General features: G+C 43.7%; 1 protein-coding gene across 2 annotated transcripts in view; it reads left to right on the forward strand.

Annotated features, from left to right (window-relative positions):
- Positions 1-20941, forward strand: part of FNBP4 (formin binding protein 4) — a 54228-nt gene that overhangs the window by 18733 nt on the left and 14554 nt on the right. For both annotated transcript variants that reach the window (XM_033207892.1, XM_033207894.1), the window contains exons 6-12: positions 66-186; positions 4092-4430; positions 6324-6534; positions 15561-15685; positions 18000-18104; positions 19451-19584; positions 20560-20747. In XM_033207892.1, coding sequence (XP_033063783.1) covers positions 66-186; positions 4092-4430; positions 6324-6534; positions 15561-15685; positions 18000-18104; positions 19451-19584; positions 20560-20747 — 1223 coding nt within the window. The remainder of the gene's footprint in view (positions 1-65; positions 187-4091; positions 4431-6323; positions 6535-15560; positions 15686-17999; positions 18105-19450; positions 19585-20559; positions 20748-20941) is intronic.

Genomic DNA, 20941 nt, shown 5'->3' on the forward strand with positions numbered 1-20941 from the left:
GAAGTCTTATCTTTTGCTGTTAGTATTTGTCTTATATTTCTCTTGCTAAGTATATACTTTTTTAGTTCTGTGCCAGGTGCTGAAACTAGTTTTGTGGTAAATACAGACATGTATTCTAAGGAGAAAACGATTTCTGTTTCCAGTAGTAAAAGTGGACCAGTCATAGCCAAGCGAGAAGTTAAAAAGGTCAGTGTTGAAACTTACTTATTTTTGGATCTAATAAGCATTAGTCTGAGCACAGGAATGGAAGCCTTCTCAATATTTTGTGTCATACATGTGAAATAGGATAAGTTTCATAAGCTTTCACTTTGTTTCACTTTGTTTCTGTGTATTATGTAGCCTTTATAGCAGTTACTCAGTTCACTTTTTCTTTTCTGTTTTCTTTTTTCTTTTTTTTTTGAGACAGAGTCTCGCCCTGTCACCCAGGCTGAAGTGCAGTGGTGTGATCTCGGCTGACTGCGAGCTCCGCCTCCCGGGTTCACCCCATTCTCCTGCCTCAGCCTTCTGAGTTGCTGGGACTGCAGGCACCCACCACCATACCTGGCTAATTTTTTGTATTTTTAGTAGAGACGGTGTTTCACCATGTTAGCCAGGGTAGTCTTGATCTCCTGACCTCGTGATCTGCCCACCTTGGCCTCCCAAAGTGCTGGGATTACAGGCATGAGCCACTGCACCTGGCATTTTATTTTATTTTATTTTATTATTTTATTTTATTTTATTTTATTTTATTATTTTATTTTATTTTATTTTTTGATATGGAGTCTCACTCTGTTGCCCAGCCCGAGTACCAAGTTCCATCTCGGCTCACAGCAACCTCCGCCTCCTGGGCTCAGGAAGCAATTCTCCTGCCTCAGCCTTCTGAGTAGCTGAGATTACAGGCGCCTGCCACCATCCCTGGCTAATTTTTGTGTTTTTATTAAAGACAGGGTTTCGCCATGTTGGTCAGGCTGGTCTCGAACTCCTGACCTCAGGTAATCTACCTGCCTCGGCCTTCCAATGTGCTGAGATTACAGGCGTGAGCCACTGCACCCAGCCCACTTCACTTTTTCTTTGAGAGCTTTAGTGTATCACAGAGGCCTCTTGGATCATTGCAAAGGATGCAGGAGCAGCGGTCCAGTCAGGGACTTCATGTAGAATCATTCTGTTATTTTTGGGATTCTGTATATAAGACATTTTAAAAATAAAAAGATAACTCCTTTAAATTAAAAACTACTGCAGGTTGAGTATTTGTTAATTGAAATGCCTGGGATTGGAGATTTAGATTTTGGATTTTTTTGAATTCTGAAATATTTGCATTATACTTATCAGTTGCATATTCTTAATCTGAAAATGTGAAATCTAAGATGCTCCAATGAGCATTTCCTTTGATTGTCATGTCAGTGCTCAGTTTCAGATTTTGGATTTTTCGATAACGGATATACTATATTAGTGAAACTTGAGCATTTCTATCGCCTAATTAGTAAGAAAAGTAAGTTGTATTCCTTAGGGAGTGTATATTGAATTCCAGTTTATCTTCAATTTTAAAGACTTTTTTGCCTCAAAATATACTTTAATTTTAATTTTTTTAAATTTTGAGACAGTGTCTTGCTCGGTTACCCAGGCTGGAGGGGAGTGGCGCGATTTCAGTTTATTACATCCTCCACCTCCCAGTTTCAAGCAGTTCTGCCTCAACCTCCCGAGTAGCTTGGATTACAGGCGCCCAGCACAACGCCTGACTAATTTTTCTATTTTTTTTTAGTAGAGATGAGGTTTCACCAGTTGGTTAGGCCGGTCTTGAACTCCTGACCTCAAGTGATCCACCTGCCTCAAACTCCCAAAAGTGCTGGGATTACAGGCTCAAGCCACTGCCCTTTCTATTTACTTATTTTTAAGACAGGATCTGACTCTGTCCCCCAGGCTGGAGTATGGTGGCATGATCATGGCTCACTGCAGATTTACTCTTCTGAGCTCAAGCAGTCCTGCCTCAACCTCCTGAGTAGCTGGGACTACAGGTGTGCACCACCATGCCTGGCTTTCTTTTTTTTTTTTTTTTTTTTTTTTTTGAGACGGAGTCTTGCTCTGTCGCCCAGGCTGGAGTGCAGTGACCGGATCTCAGCTCACTGCCAGCTCCACCTCCCGGGTTTACGCCATTCTCCTGCCTCAGCCTCCCGTGTAGCTGGGACTACAGGCGCCCGCCACCTCGCCCGGCTAGTTTTTCTTCGTATTTTTAGTAGAGACGGGGTTTCACCGCATTAGCCAGGATGGTCTCGATCTCCTGAGCTCGTGATCCGCCCGTCTCGGCCTCCCAAAGTGCTGGGATTACAGGCTTGAGCCACCGCGCCCGGCCTTTTTTTTTTTTTTTTAAAGATGAGGTGTCACCACGTTGGCCAGACAGGTCTCAAACTCTGAGCTCACGTGATGCTTCTGCCTTGGCCTCCCAAAGTGCTGGGATTACAGGCATGAGCCACTGCACTCAGTCCAGGAATTGTTCACTTTAGTCTAAATCACCTTCATGGCATACTTACTAAATTTTCTTATCAGGCCGGGCATGGTGGCTTATGCCTGTAATCCCAGCACTTTGGGAGGCTGAGGTGGGCAGATCACCTGAGGTCAGGAGTTCGAGACCAACCTGGCCAACCTGGTAAAACCCTGTCTCTACTAAAAATACAAAAATTGGGCCTGGTGTGATGGCTCACGCCTGTAATCCCAGCAGTTTGGGAGGCCATGGCGGGCGGGTCACTCGAAGGCAGGAGTTCAAGACCAGCCTGGCCAACATGGTAAAACCCCGTGTCTACTAAAAATACAAAAAAAAATTAGCCTGGCTTGGTGGCTGTCGCCTGTAATCTCAGCTGCTCGGGAGGCTGAGGCAGGGAAATTGCCTGAACCTGGGAGGCGGAGGTTGCAGTGAGCCAACATCACGCTTTGCACTCCAGCCTGGGCAACAAGAGCGAGAGTCTGTCTCAAAAACAGAAACATAAACAAAAATTAGCTGGATGTGGCGGTGCATCCCTGTAATCTTAGCTACTTGGGAGGCTGAGAGGCTGGGAATCGCCGGAACATGGGAGGCAAAGGTTGCAGTGACTTGAGATCATGAAACTGCGCTTCTGGGCAACAGAGTGAGACTCTCTCAAAAAAAAAAAAATTCTCATCATACAGAAGAAGGTCAAGATTTACCCAGTCGGCCAGGTGCAGTGCCTCAAGCCTGTAATCCCAGCACTTTGGGAGGCCGAGATGGGCAGATCACGAGGTCAGGAGATCGAGACCATCCTGGCTAACACGGTGAAACCCCGTCTCTGCTAGAAAATACAAAAAACTAGCCGGGTGAGGTGGTCGGCGCCTGTAGTCCCAGCTACTCGGGAGGCTGAGGCAGGAGAATGGCGTAAACCCGGGAGGCGGAGCTTGCAGTGAGCTGAGATCCGGCCACTGCACTCCAGCCTGGGCGACAGAGCGAGACTGTCTCAAAAAAAAAAAAAAGAAAAAAAAAAAAAAAAGATTTACCCAGTCATGTTATGAGCTGATAAGATACTGATCTTAAATCTACCTCTGCTTACTACTAGTCTGCCTATTGACATCCTGAGAGTAGCAGGGAGGATATATTTGAATCCTACCTAGAACTAGGCTCTAATTCAATCAATGTCTGTCTAAAGTAATAATGTAATGGTATAAATATATACTCACCTGTTGGGAGTAAGTGGTTTTGGCCGGGCGTGGTGGCTCACGCCTGTAATCCCAGCACTTTGGGAGGCTGAGGTGGGTGAACCACAGGTCATTAGTTCAAGACCAGCCTGGCCAACATGGTGAAACGCCGTCTCTACTAAAAATACAAAAAATTAGCTGGGCGTGGTGATGAGCGCCTGTAATCCCAACTACTCGGGAGGCTAAGGCAGGAGAATAGCTTGAACCCAGCAGGTGGAGGTTGCAGTGAGCCAAGAGTGTGCCACTGCACTTCAGCCCAGGTGACAGTGCAAGACTCCATCTCAAAAAAAAAAAAAAAAGTGGTTTTTACCTTGGGTATTCAGCTACTGAAAACAGTTAATATGAACAATTGAATGTGTGTGCAGGTGAGATTTGTTTCAGAATTACATGAAACTAAATTATTTTGTTCTCTATAGGAAGTAAATGAAGGAATTCAGGCTCTCTCAAATAGTGAGGAGGAGAAGAAAGGGGTGGCAGCATCGCTACTTGCTCCTTTATTGCCTGAGGGAATAAAAGAAGAAGAAGAGAGATGGAGAAGAAAAGTAATTTGTAAAGAAGAGCCAGTTTCAGAAGTAAAAGAAACAAGTACAACAGTAGAAGAAGCAACAACAATAGTAAAGCCGCAGGAAATTTTGTTGGACAATATAGAAGACCCTTCTCAGGAGGATCTTTGCAGTGTTGTCCAATCTGGAGAAAGTGAGGAAGAAGAGGAACAAGATACCCTTGAACTGGAGCTAGTTTTGGAAAGGAAAAAGGTAAGCTTTTGAAAGTTACTTGTAGTTTGTTTTTTCCTCAGTACTACTCTACAGGGATCATTGTGCTTGACTTACAGCCATTATTGGGATTTTGTTTTTCTTATCCCGTCATCTAGGTATGTTGAAAGTTATGCACCAAAAACTTTTAAACTACAGACTTGTAGGTTTTTTGGTCCTTGATGATGCTTTTGGTAGTTATCAGGGGAACTCGCCCCCAAAATTTCAACATAGGTTCTTATTATTTTCCTTAAGTGTCAGCGTTCTGAGAAATAAAGAGAAAGAGTACAAAGAGAGGAATTTTACAGCTGGGCCGCTGGGGGTGACATCACATATCAGTAGGACCGTGATGCCCACCTGAGCCTCAAACCAGCAAGTTTTTCATTAAGAGTTTCAAAAGAGGAGGAGGTATAAGAACAGGGAGTAGATCACATGCTTCAAGGGCAAAAAGGAGACCTACTGATAAGGGTCTATGTTCAGCAGTGCATGTATTGTCTTGATAAACATGTTAACAGAAAACATGTTTGGAGAGCAGAGAACCTGTCTGACCACAAATTTACCAGGGCTAGGTTTTTCCCCACCCTAATAAGCCTGAGGGTACTGCAGGAGATCAGGGTGTATCTCAGTCCTTATCTCAACCGCATAGGACAGACATTCTCAGAGCGGCAGTTTATAGACCTCCCCGCAGGAGTGCATTCCTCCCCCAGGTAATATTCCTTGCTAGGAAAAGAATTTTGCAATATCTTCCCTACTCGCACATCTGTTTATAGGCTCTTTGCAAGAAGAAAAATATGGCTCTTTTTGCCTGACCCCGCAGGCAGTCAGACCTTATGATTGTCTTCCCTTGTTCCCTAAAAATCACTGTTATTCTGTTCTTTTTCAAGGTGCACTGATTTCATATTGTTCAAACACACATGTTTTATAATCAATGTGTACAGTTAACACAGTTATCACAGTGGTCCTGAGGCGACATATGTCCTCAATTTAAGAAGATAACAGGATTAAGAGATTAAAGTAAGACAGGCATAAGAAATTATAAAAGTATTATTTGGGAACTGATAAATGTCCATATTAAAATGAAATCTTCACAATTTATGTTCCTCTGCCAAGGCTCCAGCCGGTCCCTCTGTTCGGGGTCCCTGACTTCCTGCAATAGGTAGTCGATAATCAGTAAAGAGTCTTGACATTGCTCAGACTTACACAAATGGGTACCAGAAAAAAATAGAAAGAATGAATAAGACCTACTATTTGATAGCACAGTAGGTTGACTGTAGTCAATAATAACTGTATATTTTAAAATAACTTTAAAGAATGGAGTTGGATTATTTGTTACTCAAAGGATAAATGCTTGAGGGGATGGTTTTCCCATTCTCCATGATGTGCTTATTTCACATGTCATACCTGTGTCAAAACATCTTATGTATCCCATAAATATGTACACTTACTATGTATCCACAAAAAAATTGGCAAAATTAAAAAATAAAAATAGAGTGAGTAGGCCGAGTGCAGTGGCTCATGCCTATAATCCCAGGACTTTGGGAGGCTGAGCAGGAGAGGAGATCACTTGAGCCCAGAAGTTGAGATCAATGTGAGCAACGTATCCAGATACCATCTCTTATTAGGAAAAAAAAAAAAAAACATGTAATGACATGTGCCTGTAGTCCCAGCTAGTTGGAAGGGTGAGGTGGGAGGATTGCTTGAGCACAGGAGGTTGAAGCTGCAGTGAGCCATGATCATGCCACTGCACTCCAACCTGGGCAACAGGGAGATCCTATCTCCAAAAAAAATGCTTTCTGTTCTCAAAGGATTTAAATTTCAACAATATAGTCATGGCTATTATTCTGATTAGACATATTAATAAGCAGTTAACTAACTTAATTGTCATGTTCTTTGTAGGCAGAGTTGCGAGCCTTGGAGGAAGGAGATGGTAGTGTGTCAGGGTCTAGTCCACGTTCTGATATCAGCCAGCCAGCATCTCAAGATGGAATGCGTAGGCTTATGTCTAAAAGAGGAAAATGGAAGATGTTTGTTCGAGCTACCAGTCCAGAATCTACCAGCAGGAGTTCTAGTAAAACTGGACGAGATACTCCAGAAAATGGAGAAACTGGTAATTTGTGCTTCACATTAAACTTTAGAGTTGAAAGATGTAGAGGGAAGGAAACTCTTCCTTTTTTGTTTCTTCTTCAGCAAAACAGGAGATTGTGCTTTTACTCTTTGGGAGAAGTGCTGGGAAGGAAGCTTCCATCCACTTCTCTACCTTTTCCAGATCTATTTTCTAGTAGAGGAATGAGAGCCTGAGAGGCTGACATTTACTGGGTGGTGGTGTATTCAGAGCCCAGTCCCATTTCTTTCTTCTCTCTTTGTCTACATTGCCCAGCCTCTGTGTGGGTGAGTAGAGAGTTTGATTGTGTTGTGAGGACCCAAGTTGTCTTCATTCGGGGTAATGAGGACCTTACCCTTCATTCATGATAAGGTGGAAGAGATCCTGCTGCATTTTTTAATCTATTTTCAGAAATCCGTGAATAAAGCTAATATTTTAATCTCCATTTGACCCTAATTCATTCTTTTTTTTTTTTTTTTTTTTTTTTTCCTTTTTGAGACAGAGGTCTCACTCTGTCGCCCAGGCTGGAGTACAAAGGCGTGATCTTGGCTCACTGCAACCTCTGCCTCCCAGATTCAAGGAATTCTCTTACCTCAGCCTCCTGAGTAGCTGAGATTATAGGTGCCTGCCACCACGCCTGGCTATTTTTTGTATTTTTAGTAGAGACGGAGTTTCGTCATGTTGGCCAGGCTGGTCTCGAGCTCCTGATCTCAGTTGATTTACCCACCTCCCAAAGTACTGAGATTACAGGCGTGAGCCACCACTTTCAGCTGTGGCCCTAATTCTGTAGTGGAAAGTTAGCAGTAAGATAAGGACCTCAAACCTTAGTTGAGTACACCTAGAAGAAAATACTTTTATGGATCATGGTTCAAAAACAACCCAGTGCTGTGTCACAGGAAGCTGAGGCAGAAGGATCCCTGGATCCTAGGAGTCTCAGGCTAGCTGGGCAACATAGCAAGACCCCTGTTTCTTTTCTTTTCTTTTTTTTTTTTTTTTAAAAAAAAGGAACAAAGAACCAAAAAAAAAAAAACAGGTGATAAATAAAGGCAGACATCCTTGTTTGAATTTTTTTTCTTTTTATTTATATTTTTTGAGACAGAGTTTCACTTTTGTTCCCCAGGCTGGAGTGCAATGGTGCAGTCCTGGCTCACTGCAACCTCTGCCTCCTGGGTTCAAGTGATTCTGCTGCCTCAGCCTCCTGAGTAGCTGGGATTACAGGCGCCTGCCACCATGCCCGGCTGATTTTTGTATTTTTCAGTAGAGATGGGGTTTCGCCTTTTTGGCAAGGCTGATCTCGAACTCCTGACCTCAGGTGACCTGCCCACCTTGGTCTCCCAAGGTGCTGGGATTACAGGCATGAGCCACCACCCCTAGCCTGAATTTTTTCTTTTCAGTTGGTAGTGCAGAAGAACATAAAGGAAAATCTGTAAATCCTCTTTATCTTTTCATTATTCTCGCTCCCTACCCCTGTGGTCCTTTTTTTTTTTTTTTGGAGACGAGTCTTGCTCTGCCCCCAGCCCAGAGTGCAGTAGTACGATCTCTTGCCTACTGCAACCTCCACCTCCCGGGGTCAAGCAGTTCTCTGCCTCAGCCTCTCAAGTAGCTGGGATTACAGGCGCATACTACCATGCCCAGCTAGTTTTTGTGTTGTTAGTAGAGATGGGGTTTCACCATGCTGGCCAGGCTGGTCTTAAACTCCTGACTTCAGGTGATCTGCCCACCTTGGCCTCCCAGATCAATGGGATTACAGGTGTGAGCCACTGCACCGGGCTATTTTTTCTGTCCTTTATATACATATATCCTTCAGACAATGTTCTTTATGTACGTTTACAGTTAGGTATGCATGAGTGTGTTTATGTGTATATATGTAAATTTTACCATATATGAGAGTATATAGATTGTTAGGCAACATACAGTTTTCACTTAACAATGTGCCTTAAAAATTGTCGTTCAGGCCGGGCGCAGTGGCTCAAGCCTGTAATCCCAGCACTTTGGGAGGCCCAGATGGGCGGATCACGAGGTCAGGAGATCGAGACCATCCTGGCAAACACAGTGAAACCCCGTCTCTACTAAAAAAATACAAAAAACTAGCCGGGCGAGGTGGCGGGCACCTGTAGTCCCAGCTACTAGGGAGGCTGAGGCAGGAGAATGGCATAAACCCGGGAGGTGGAGCTTGCAGTGAGCTGAGATCCAGCCACTGCACTCCAGCCTGGGTGACAGAGCAAGACTCTGTCTCAAAAAATAAAAAATAAAAAAAAGTTGTCGTTCATTGGTTAAAACTGAGTGGTGTAGATATGTGTATTTAACTCTACCCACTGTTGATGGACATTTAAATTGTGTCCATATTTCACTAAAAAGAAATTGTTGCATTTGTACTATGAAAAAAACCCCTATAGGGCACTCAGGATGTCCATCAGAGATATGATAGATAAATTGTGGTGCATTCTTTATTTTTTTTAATTTTTTGTATTTTTTTGAGACGGAGTCTTACTCTGTCGCCCAGACTGGAGTGCAGTGGCATGATCTCGGCTCACTGCAGCCTCCACCCTCCAAGTTCAAGTGATTCTCCGGCCTCAGCCTCCCGAGTAGCTGGGATTACGCACACCTGGCTGATTTTTGTATCTTTAGTAGAGATGGGTTTTCACCATCTTGGCCAGACTCTTCTGGAACTCCTGACCTTGTGATCCACCCTCCTTGGCCTCCCAAAATGCTGGGATTATAGGCGTGAGACACTGTGCCCAGCCCTGTGGTATATTCTTAGAAAGGACTACTAAGCAGCAGTGACAAAAGGAACATACCGTAGTTATGTGCATCATTGTGGCTTAATCATAGAAACAATAATATTTGCTTTCGGAGGGCAAAGCAGGAAGATCATTTGAGGCCAGGAGTCAAGACCAGCCTGGACAATATAGCAAGACACCATCTCTAAAATGTTTTTTAAAAATTAGCCAGTGTGATGGCACACGCATATAATCCCAGTACTCATGATGTTGAGGGAGGAAGATAGCTTGAACCCAGGAGTTCAAGGCTGCAGTGAGCTATGGTTACACCCCTATACTCCATCCTGGGTGACAGAGCAAGACCCTGCCTCAAAAGAAAAACAAAAGAAAGACTGGCTTGTGGTGACTCACGCCTGTAATCCCAGCACTTTAGGAGGCCATGGTAGGTGGATCACCTGAGGTCAGGAGTTCAAGACCAGCCTGGCCAATTTGGTGAGACATGGTGAGACTCTGTCTCTACCAAAACTACAAAATAGGCTGAGCGTGGTGGCACATGCCTGTAATCCCAGCTACTTGGGAGACTGAAGTAGGAGAATCGCTTGAACTGGGGAGGCAGAGGTTGTGGTGAACCAAGATGGCGCCACCACACTCCAGCCTGGGCAATAGAATGAGACTCTGTCTCAAAAAAAAGAAAAGAAAAATGGTGGCTGGGCACGGTAGCTCACGCCTGTAATCTCAACACTTTGGGAGGCCGAGGCAGGCAGATGATAAGGTCAGGAGATCGAGACCATCCTGGCTAACACAGTGAAATCCCGTCTCTACTAAAAGTACAGAAAATGAGCCGGGTGTGGTGGCAGGTGCCTGTAGTCCAGCTACTCAGGAGGCTGAGGCAGGAGAATGGCATGAACCCAGGAGGCGGAGCTTACAGTGAGCCGAGACTGCGCCACGGCACTCCAGCCTGGGTGACAGAGCAAGACTCTGTCTCAAAAAAAAGGAATGAAAAACAGTTCTGTTGAACAAAAAAAGCCATGGAAGAATGCATATGTTAATATTCTATGTATATAAATGCAGAAATAAGCAAAAATATTGTGCTTTGGCTGGTTCACACCTGTAATCCCAGCACTTTGGGAGGCCAAGGCAAGCAAATCACTTGAGGTCAGGATTTTGAGACCAGCCTGGCCAACATGGTGAAACCCCATCTCTACTAACAATACAAAATTATCTGGACCTGGTGGTGCTCGCCTGTAATCACAGCTACTTGGGAGACTGACACAGGAGAATCACCTGAACCCAGGAGGCGGAAGTTGCAGTGAGCCAAATTTGTGCCACTGCACTTCAGCCTAGGCGACAGAGTGAGACTCTGTCTCATGAAAAAAAAATATATAAATATATATGTATATTGCGCTTAAAGATCTGTCCATGAGGAAGCTAAAGGAATATAATGACTGACACCATGAGGGTAGAGGTCATGTCTGGTGTGGCTGTGATGGCAGAGAAGCCTGGGAAGACTCAATGTTAACATATTAATATTTTGATATTTTAATAAGCCGTGTTATACTTTTTTTTTTTAGACGGGATCTCACTCTGTCACCCAGGCCGGACTGCAGTGTCACAATCGTGGCTCACGGCAACCTCCACCTCCTGGGTGCAAGCAATTCTCCTATCTCAGCCTCCCGAGTAGCTGGGATTACAGGCGTGTGCCACCATGCCCAGCTAATTTTTGTATTTTTAGTAGAGACGGGGTTTCACTGTGTTGGCCAGGCTGATCTTGAACTCCTGACCTCAGGTGATCCACCTGTCTCTGGCTCCCAAGGTGCTAGGATTACAGGCGTGAGACGTCACACTTGACCTATTTACTTGAATTTTTGTTTCTTTTAAGAGACAGGATTTTGGCGTAGCTCACGCCTCTAATCCAAGCACTTTGGGAGACTGAGGCGGGCGGATCACCTGGGGCTGGGAATTTGAGACCAGCCTGACCAACCTGGAGAAAACCTGTCTCTACTAAACAAACAAACAAAATACAAAACTAGCTGGGTGTGGTAGTGCATGCCTGTAATCCCAGCTACTCGGGAGGCTGAGGCAGGAGAATTGCTTGAACCCGGGAGGCGGAGGTTATGGTGAACTGAGATCGTGCCATTGCACTCCAGCCTGGGCAACAAGAGCAAAACTCCCATCTCAAAAAAAAAAAAAGGAGACAGGATTTTACTCTGTCACTCAGGCCGAATATAGTTGAGATAATCATAATGCAGCTTTGAATTCGTGGACCCAAGTGATGCTCCTCCCTCACCCCCCCAAAGTACTGGAATTATAGGCTTGTGCCACCTCACTGAGCTGATTTTATTCTTTATATTATATGCATTTCTTATGCTGTTTTACAATAAATAATACTGTGGTAACATCCTGGTGAATGTATTTTATGTACATTTTAGTTCACAACAGTAAAGATTCCTAGTGGTAAATTGCTAGGTCAAAGGGATATGTGCATTCTAATTTAATACAGCCTGTGTACTTGCCCTCCAAAATATTCTAGTCTTTAACTCTAGCCATCCTTAAAATTGTTAAATTCTTGGACCTGCCACCAGATAGAAGACTTCTAATATACAATGGCATTAAAAATTAATAAATAGGGCCAGGTGCAGTGGCTTACGCCTGTAATCCCAGCACTTTGGGAGGCAAAGGCGGGTGGATCACAAGGTCAGGAGATAGAGACCATCCTGGCTAACACGGTGAAATCCTGTCTCTACTAAACATACAAAAAAGTTAGCCGGGCGTGGTGGCGGGTGCCTGTAGTCCCAGCCACTCGAGAGGCTGAGGCAGGAGAATGGCATGAACCCGGGAGGCGGAGCTTGCAGTAAACCGAGATCGTGCCACTGCACTCCAGCCTGGGCAACAGAGCGAGACTCCGTCTCAAAAATAATAATAATAATAATAAATGGAATTAGTGGGAAGATTTTGTTTCAGACAATTTGATAATAAAGAGGGAATATTAATCAGGTAAAAGGAGAGCCAGGCTATTGTATTATAAGGTTAAGGACTTAAAAAGTTTTAGGCTGGATGCAATGGCTCATACCTTTAACCCAGCATTTTGGGAGGCTGAGGCAGGAGGATTACTTGAGTCCAGGAGTTCGAGACCAAACTGGGCAACATAGCAAGACTTTGTTTCTGCTGAAAAACAAAAAATGAGACTGGAGGAGGTCAAGACTGCAATGAACTGTGATCACACCAGTACACTCCCACCTGGGCGACAGAGTAAGACCATGCCTCAAAAAAACAAAGAAAGCCAGGTGCTGTGCCTCACACCTGTAATCCCAGCTGCTTGGGAGGCTGAGGTGGACAGATCACTTAAGGCCAGGAGTTTGAGACCAGCCCAGCCAACATGGCAAAACCCTGTCTCTACTAAAAAAAAAAAAAAAAAAAATAGCTGGGCATGGTGGCAAAAGCCTGAAGCCCCAGCTACTTGGAAGGCTGAGGCAGGAGAATTGCTTGAACCCAGAATGTTGAGGTTGCAGTGAGCCGAGATAGCTCCACTGTTCTCCAGCGTGGGCAACAAAGATTCCATCTCAAAAAAAAAAAAAAATTAGACTATTAAAAGCCATTTAAAGTCACATTTTTACTTCTAATCCTGAAGATGAAGGATTAACCAAAGTCACAGCTCTCACATTTGAGGTATTTTTGGCTTTTTTTATTGTTATTTTCTAGACGGAGTTTTGTTCTTATTGCCCAGGCTGTACTGCAGTGGTGTAATCTCGGCTCACTGCAGCCTCCACCTCCCAGGTTCAAGCGATTCTCCTGCCTTGGCCTCCTGAGTAGCTGGGGTATTACAGGTGCCCAGCACCATGCCCAGCTAATTTTTTGTATTTTTAGTAGAGACAGGGTTTCACCATGTTGGCCAAGCTGGTCTTGAATTGACCTCAGGTGATCCACCTGCCTTGGCCTCCCAAAGTGCTGGGATTATAGGCATGAGGCACCGTGCCTGGTCATTTTTGGCTTTTTTAACTGGCAGTCGTTTATTTTATTTATTTATTTATTTATTTTTATTTTTTGAGACAAGAGTCTTGCTCTGTTGCCCAGGATGGAGTACAGTAACACGATCTCGGCTCACTGCAAGCTCCGCCTCCTGGGCTTATGCCATTCTCCTGCTTCAGTCTCCCGAGTCGCTTGGGCTACAGGCACCCACCACCATGCCCAGCTAATTTTTTGTGTTTTTGTTAGAGATGGGGTTTCACCATGTTAACCAGGATGGTCTTGATCTCCTGACCTTGTGATCCACCCGCCTCAGCCTCCCAAAGTGTTGGGATTACAGGCGTGAGCCACCGCACCTGGCCTATCTGGCAGTCATTTAGACTGTGTGAATTAGTTTGGGTATGCAGGTGTTACGAAGCAAAGATAAAAGAGTTCATATTGTGTGCTCTGTTTAAGTTGGTAGACCTAGATTCCCATTACCAATAGACATCAGCACCAACTAAATAGGTGGGTTCAATATAGATGTCTGTAGGTCTTCACCACTTTAGGAAGGAGATCACCAGATGGTTTGAAAATGATGCAGGCCGGGCGTGGTGGCTAATGCCTGTAATGCCACTACTTTGAGAGACCTAGCTGGGCAGATCACCGGTCAGGAGTTCGAGACTAGCGTAATTAACATGGTGAAACCCTATCTCTACTAAAAATACAAAATTAGCCAGGCTTAGTGGTGCATGCCTGTAATCCCAGGTACTTGGGAGGCTGAGTCTGGAGAATCACTTGAACCTGGGAGGTAGAGGTTGCAGTTGATCACTGGTCAGGAGTTCGAGACTAGCCTGATTAACATGGTGAAACCATATCTCTACTAAAAATACAAAATTAGCCAGGCTTGGTGGTGCATGCCTGTAATCCCAGTTACTTGGGAGGCTGAGTCTGGAGAATCACTTGAACCTGGGAGGTAGAGGTTGCAGTGAGCTGAGATCACGCCACTGTACTCCAGCCTGGGCAACAAGAGCAAAACTCCATCTCAAAAAAATACTAATAATAATGATGCAGCCTGGATGCAGTGGTTCCCGCCTATAATCCCAGCACATTGGGAGGCTGAGGCAGGCGGATTGCGTAAGACCAGGAGTTCGGGACCAGCCTGGGCAACATGGGGAAATCCCATCTCTACTAAAAATACAAAAACTGGCTGGACATGGTGGCACCTGCCTGTAGTCCCAGCTACTTGGGAGGCTGAGGTGGGAGGATCCGTTGAGCCTAGGAGGTCAAGTCTGCAGTGAGCTGAGATCATGCCACTGCACTCCAGCCTGGGCGACAGAATGAGACCCTGTCTTCAAAAGAAATTATAATGCTGATAATGTTGCTCTTTTGAGCACCTTCCCCTGCAACTTGTTAAAGAATTCTCACATATCCCAGGTTTGCTGTCTAGCTATTGTAAGTAATTGAAGCAGTGGTATTCTGAAAGAGAAGATTAGAAAAGGTGTTAAGGAGAAGGGGAAAGCAGAAACTTCAGGGTAATTTGATAGACTAAAGTAAATTTTACTTATAGATGTATTTTAAGTAAGCTGATTATAGGCCGGGCGCGGTGGCCCAAGCCTGTAATCCCAGCACTTTGGGAGGCCGAGACAGGCGGATCACGAGGTCAGGAGATCAAGACCATCCTGGCTAACACGGTGAAACCCCGTCTCTACTAAAAATACAAAAAACTAGCCGGGCGAGGTGGCGGCGCCTGTAGTCCCAGCTACTCCGGAGGCTGAGGCAGGAGAATGGCGGGAACCCAGGAGGCGGAGCTTGCAGTGAGCTGAGATCCGGCCACTGCACCCCAGCCTGGGCGACAGAGCGAGACTCTGTCTCAAAAAAAAAAAAAACAGAAAGTTGATTATAAAGGATTTTTATTTTATTTATTTATTTTTTGAGATGGAGTCTTATTCTGTCGCCCAGGCTGGAATGCAGTGGCACAATCTCAGCTCACTGCAACCTCCGCCTCTCAGGTTCAAGCAATTCTACAGGTGCGTGCCACCACGTCCGGCTAATTTTTTGTATTTTTAGTAGAGATGGGGTTCAACTGTGTTAGCCAGGATGATCTCAATCTCCTGACCTTGTAATCTGCCCACCTCCAAATGCCAAAGTGGTGGGATTACAGGCGTGAGCCACTGCGCCCGGCCCTGAATTGTTTTTGGGTTATAAAGACAGTAGGCTGACAAGTTTGAAGAGTTTGAACAAGTAGGTAAAACAGGGAAGAGAGAAAGAACTAATAATCTTTTGCAGATATCTGCTATGGGGGAAGATGTATACAGTGCTCTGTAAGTATTGGTACTTTGGTTTAATTTTACATGTTTTCTTTTACAGCAATTGGTGCTGAAAATTCAGAAAAAACAGATGAGAATTCAGATAAAGAGGTGGAAGTAGAAGAATCTCCAGAGAAAATAAAAGTACAAACAACACCAAAAGTAGAAGAAGAACAGGATTTGAAAGTATGTATATTACTTAATGCAACTTGACAAATTATTATTATTATTATTATTATCATCATCATTATTTCAAGATGGAGTCTTGCTCTGTCACCCAGGCTGGAGTGCAGTGGCACAATCTCGGCTCACTGCAACCTCTACCTCCTGGGTTCAAGCTATTCTCCTGCCTCAGCCTCCCCAGTAGCTGGGATTACAGGCGTGCACCACCACTCCCAGCTAATTTTTGTATTTTTAGTAGAGACGGGGTTTCACCATGTTGGCCAGGCTGGTCTCGAACTCCTGGCTCTGTGATCTGCCAACATTGGCCTGCCAAAGTGCTGGAATTACAGGCGTGAGCCACTGCGCCCAACCCACCAATTTTTTTTTTTCTTCCCCCCCCAAGACGGAGTCTTGCTCTGCCACCCAGGCTGGAGTGCAGTGGCCCAGTCTTGGCTCACTGCATCCTCTGCCTCCCAGGTTCAAGCAGTTCTTCTGCCTCAGCCTCCCAAGTAGCTAAGATTACACCACCACACCTGGCAAGTTTTTGTATTTTTAGTAGAGACGGCATTTCACCATGTTGGCCAGGCTGGTCTTGAAATCTTGACCTTGTGATCCACCCGCTTTGGCCTCCCAAAGTGCTGGGATTACAGGTGTGAGCCACCGCACCCGGCCCAATTTTTTTTTTTTAAATGCCAGTTATTATTAAACTGCTTTCTGTTAACAAGTAGTAAAAGTAATAGTAATGTTTCCAAACCTAAATTGTTTACTTGGTTAGATGAAAAGATCATATTTAAGCCTGATATAATTAATTACAAGGCTGACTTGATACTGAGAAATTATCTAACATCCTAACTGCTTAATTGCTTTCTTCAAAGTAAGCCTCTGTTTGAGAAGCAGTAGCTTATAGGCTTCTCTAGTTTGGGAGAAAAGTCACAGATTTCATTCCGGTGTGAAATACTTGTCTTTACACAAAAGCAAATTTAGTTTGAATTGCATTTCTAACCTAATCTCATGGGAGAGTTGGACCAAATAAGTATTGGCTATTTAAGGGTGGTCTGCTGGAAAAACCACTTAACTTGTTATTTTGACTTGCAAGAGTATCCAATTACTAGTTAGGGAACAACCAAGTAGAAGGGACTGGGATAATTAATTTTGTTTCAGGCTTCAGCAGGTGGCTAATACAAGCAATTGATGGATAAATGGCAATTTGACAATATTGGTATTTATATCATTCAGGATCTGTTTTTTCCAGCTTTGTTGAGCTATAATTGACTATACATATATCTTGCATGTACTGTGTCATGATTTGTTATATATGTATATTATGATTATCACAAACAAGGTAAATTAACTTACATATCACCTTACCTTGGAGAGTTGTCTTGTGTGTGTATGTGGGGATAACACATAAGATCTATACTCTTAACAAATTTCAGGTATCATTAACTGTAGTCACCGTGCTGTGCTTTAGATTTCCAAATTTATTTTATTTTATTTTTGAGGCAGAGTCTCGCTCTGTCACCAGGCTGAATTGCAGTGGCACAGTCTTGGCTCACTGCAACCTCCACCTCCCAGGTTCAAGTGATTCTCCTGCCTCAGCCTTCTAAGTAGCTGGGATTACAGGTGTGTGCCACCATATCCACCTCATTTTTGTATTTTTAGTAGAGATGGGGTTTTACCATGTTGGCGAGAATGGTCTCTATCTCTTGACCTTGTGATCTACCTGCCTCAGCCTCCCAAAGTGCCGGGATTACAAGTGTGAGCCACCACACCCAGTCCCAAAATGTATTTTATAACTGAAAGTTTATATTCTTTGACCAACATCTCCCCATATTCCCCTGTCTCCATCCCCTGGCAACCACCATTCTAATTCTACCCTTTGAGTTTAGCTCTTCAATATTGGGATCCATTTGCAACTATTGAATTCCATGTTGTATTAGAATGCATTATGATGGGCTGGGCACAGTGGCTCACATCTGTAATCTCAGCACTTTTGGAGACTGAGGCAGGAGGCTGACTTGAGACCAGGAGTTCAGGAGCACCCTGGGCAATAGCGAGACTTTTGTCTGAAACAAAATAATTGTTTTGAATACTTTTTAAAATGCATTGATTATGTAAATATGGTATTTGATTCCTGTCATTATTTGTCACTTTGTTATGTGTATTATGTTACTGTAAATTAGAATTTTATATTCTGGACAACTAAATACAGCTGTTGAGGGAAGGCTGTTTATAGGCAGACCCATATTTCTGATGTCTATAAGAATAAATGAAGGATTATACATAATACAGAAAATGTTAGATTCTAGTTTTACTTTTCTTCTTTTCTGCATTGTAGTTTCAGATTGGAGAACTGGCAAATACCCTGACAAGTAAATTTGAATTTCTAGGCATTAATAGACAATCCATCTCCAACTTTCATGTGCTGCTCTTACAGACTGAGGTAAGTTTTTTTGGCTGTAAACAGTAAGTGAATGAAATGCTGTATGTGTTACAACTCTGTCTTGCTTACATTTTAAGCGTAAATTTAAATTTTTAGCCTTGAAGCATATTTGAGCCAACAGTCCAAGAAATAAAACTGTATTAACCAAAGCACAGTAAATAGATTTTTTTCTCACAAATTAAAATTAAATTCTGATGGTCAGATGAGGCCATGTAATGTTGAAGGTACTTTGTGTTAAAGCATTATAAGTCTGTTTAAAAAGAAAAGTTGAATCCTATTTGTAACTTACATACTTTACAAAATGGCAGGGCAGGATTAGGTAAGGAGCTCCTGTAGGAAGCTGACTAATTTCCTTAAGAACTGAACCCTTGGCCAGGCACAGTGGCTCACACCTGTAATCCCAGCACTTTGGGAGGCCAAGGCAGGTGTATCACCTAGGGCAGGAGTTCGAGATCAACCTGACCAACATGGTGAAACTCCACCTCTACTAAAAATACAAAATCAGCCGGGCTTGGTGGCACACGCCTGTAATCCCAGCTACTTGGGAGGCTGACGCAGGAGAAGGGCTTGAACCCAGGAGGTGGAGGTTGCGAGCAGAGATCGCTTCACTGTACTCTAGCCTGGGTGGCAGAGCCAGAATCTGAGTCCATCTCAAAAGAAAAAAAAAAAATGAACCCTTAACTGATTACTAACAGTACTGGAATAAGTGAACTATCTTCCCAAAAAAAGTAAAACTACTGGGGAAACCAATCTTAATAAATCGAAAGGGGAAGACAGAACTACTACTCATTTTCACACATACTGGAGAGTTGGTGGTGTAAAAAATATCCTGGAGCCCAATTTCATTTTTCAGAACTCTGTCGTGTACTTAAGATTTTTTTTTTTTTTTTTTGAAACAGAGTTCGCTCTTGTCACCCAGACTGGAGTGCAATGGCACAATCTTGAATCTTGGCTCATTGCAACCTCCGCCTCCCAGGTTCCAGTGATTCTCCTGCCTCAGCCTCCCGTGTAGCTGGGATTACAGGTGCCTGCCACCATGCCCAGTTAATTTTGGTATTTTTAGTAGAGACAGGGTCTCACCACGTTGGCCAGGCTGGTGTTGAACTCCTGACCTCAGGTGATCCACCTCCCTTGGCCTCCCAAAGTGCTGGGATTACAGGCATGAGCCACCACGCCTGGCCTTAAGATTATTTTATGAGATGAAGATGGGGTTTATTTTCCTCTCTGGGCTACTCTCCTGCCAGAGCATAGGGATATAGTCTTGGAGCAGAAGGCTTATATCCCCTTTGCCTGTGTCTCCTGATATAAAATAGTAAGTCTTTAACTTATTTGTCTGTTTATTCTAGACTCGAATTGCAGACTGGCGGGAAGGGGCTCTTAATGGAAACTACCTTAAACGAAAACTTCAGGATGCAGCAGAACAACTAAAACAGTATGAAATAAACGCCACTCCTAAAGGCTGGTCCTGCCACTGGGACAGGTACGCACTCTTCTCCCCTTTTCACCTTTCACCTTTGACATCTCAGACATGATTTGTGATCACCACCATCTGACGACATGACAGCCTGTCTGGAGACTGAGAGCAGCTGCAGTTAGTGGTGCTGGGCAGGCAAAGCACCGCAAGCACAAAGTTTGGCCAGCCACACATTGGAGAAACAAAAGCAGTGTTTAAAGTGTACCATGTAACGGATTTTTTCCCAAGATATGGACAAAGCTGGTTTTTACTCTCCAGAGTGTTGCACGGAGTAGGGCGGGCTTGGGGGTTAAGCGCATGCGAGAGCTCTGTGCGCTTTACAGGACCTCTGGAAGCAACTACTCCTGATTAACCTCGGTGAAGTTAAGGAAAACTTCGTGGCTGAAGATGTGAATGAAGAACAAGATTACTATCCTCTGCCAGCAGGTCAGATGAAAACATTTCTTTATATATTTGGCTTTTCTTGATTTTTTTTTCGTTATTTGAAATCTTTGCTCTTTTATTTTTCAGCTCCCAGATCCTCTCCCTCTCTTTAGCTTTCACTGTGTTTGATATCAAGAATATGAAATGTGAATTCCACGGTCCAAGAGGGGAAGAGTCACCTTTCACAAACTTCGTTGTTCTCTTCTTTGGAAGGGAAATTAGTGTTCTAGGCGATTGAGTCCCTTCATTAATGAAACTTGAAACCCTGTTATGCATTGGCAAATAACAAAAAAAGAGAAAAATGTTTTCTAAGTCTCATCTGTTGGAGTGAGAGGGTTCAGGGCTGTATTCACAGAGTTGCTGGCAGTGCAAATAGCTTTGAATTATCCTTGGTTCTCCATTCTCAGTTGTCAAAGCTCTTTGTTGCCTTTGTGAATAGCAGTCCATTAAGAGGTTCGTCCCTGTGAGAGCAGACTGCTGTCCTGGGACAGGACCAAATGGAAGTGTCTTTGTAGGAGAATGGGTTTTAAAACATGTGTTTTCTTTCTTGTAATTTAGGGATCATAGACGGTATTTCTATGTAAACGAACAGTCGGGCGAGTCTCAGTGGGAGTTTCCAGATGGTGAAGAGGAAGAAGAAGAAAGCCAAGCGCAAGAAAGTAGAGATGAGACTCTTGCCAAACAGACCTTGAAAGACAAAACTGGCACTGATTCAAATTCTACAGAATCCTCTGAAACTTCCACAGGTGGGACAATTTACCTTGTACTAATTGCGCAGAAATGACTTTAGAAGAAAAATCTTATTAATTTACATCATTAAAAGAACAGATTTTATGTCATAATAATATAAGCTTCTGACTGAGAATAGTGATGTGAACTAAAACAAGGAATGCATGAGTTATTATGGTTGGAAATCAGCATACTATTGTTATCATGTATA

This window comes from Trachypithecus francoisi, unplaced genomic scaffold, assembly GCF_009764315.1.
Source record: "Trachypithecus francoisi isolate TF-2019V2 unplaced genomic scaffold, Tfra_2.0 Lachesis_group8, whole genome shotgun sequence".
Lineage (NCBI taxonomy): Eukaryota > Metazoa > Chordata > Mammalia > Primates > Cercopithecidae > Trachypithecus > Trachypithecus francoisi.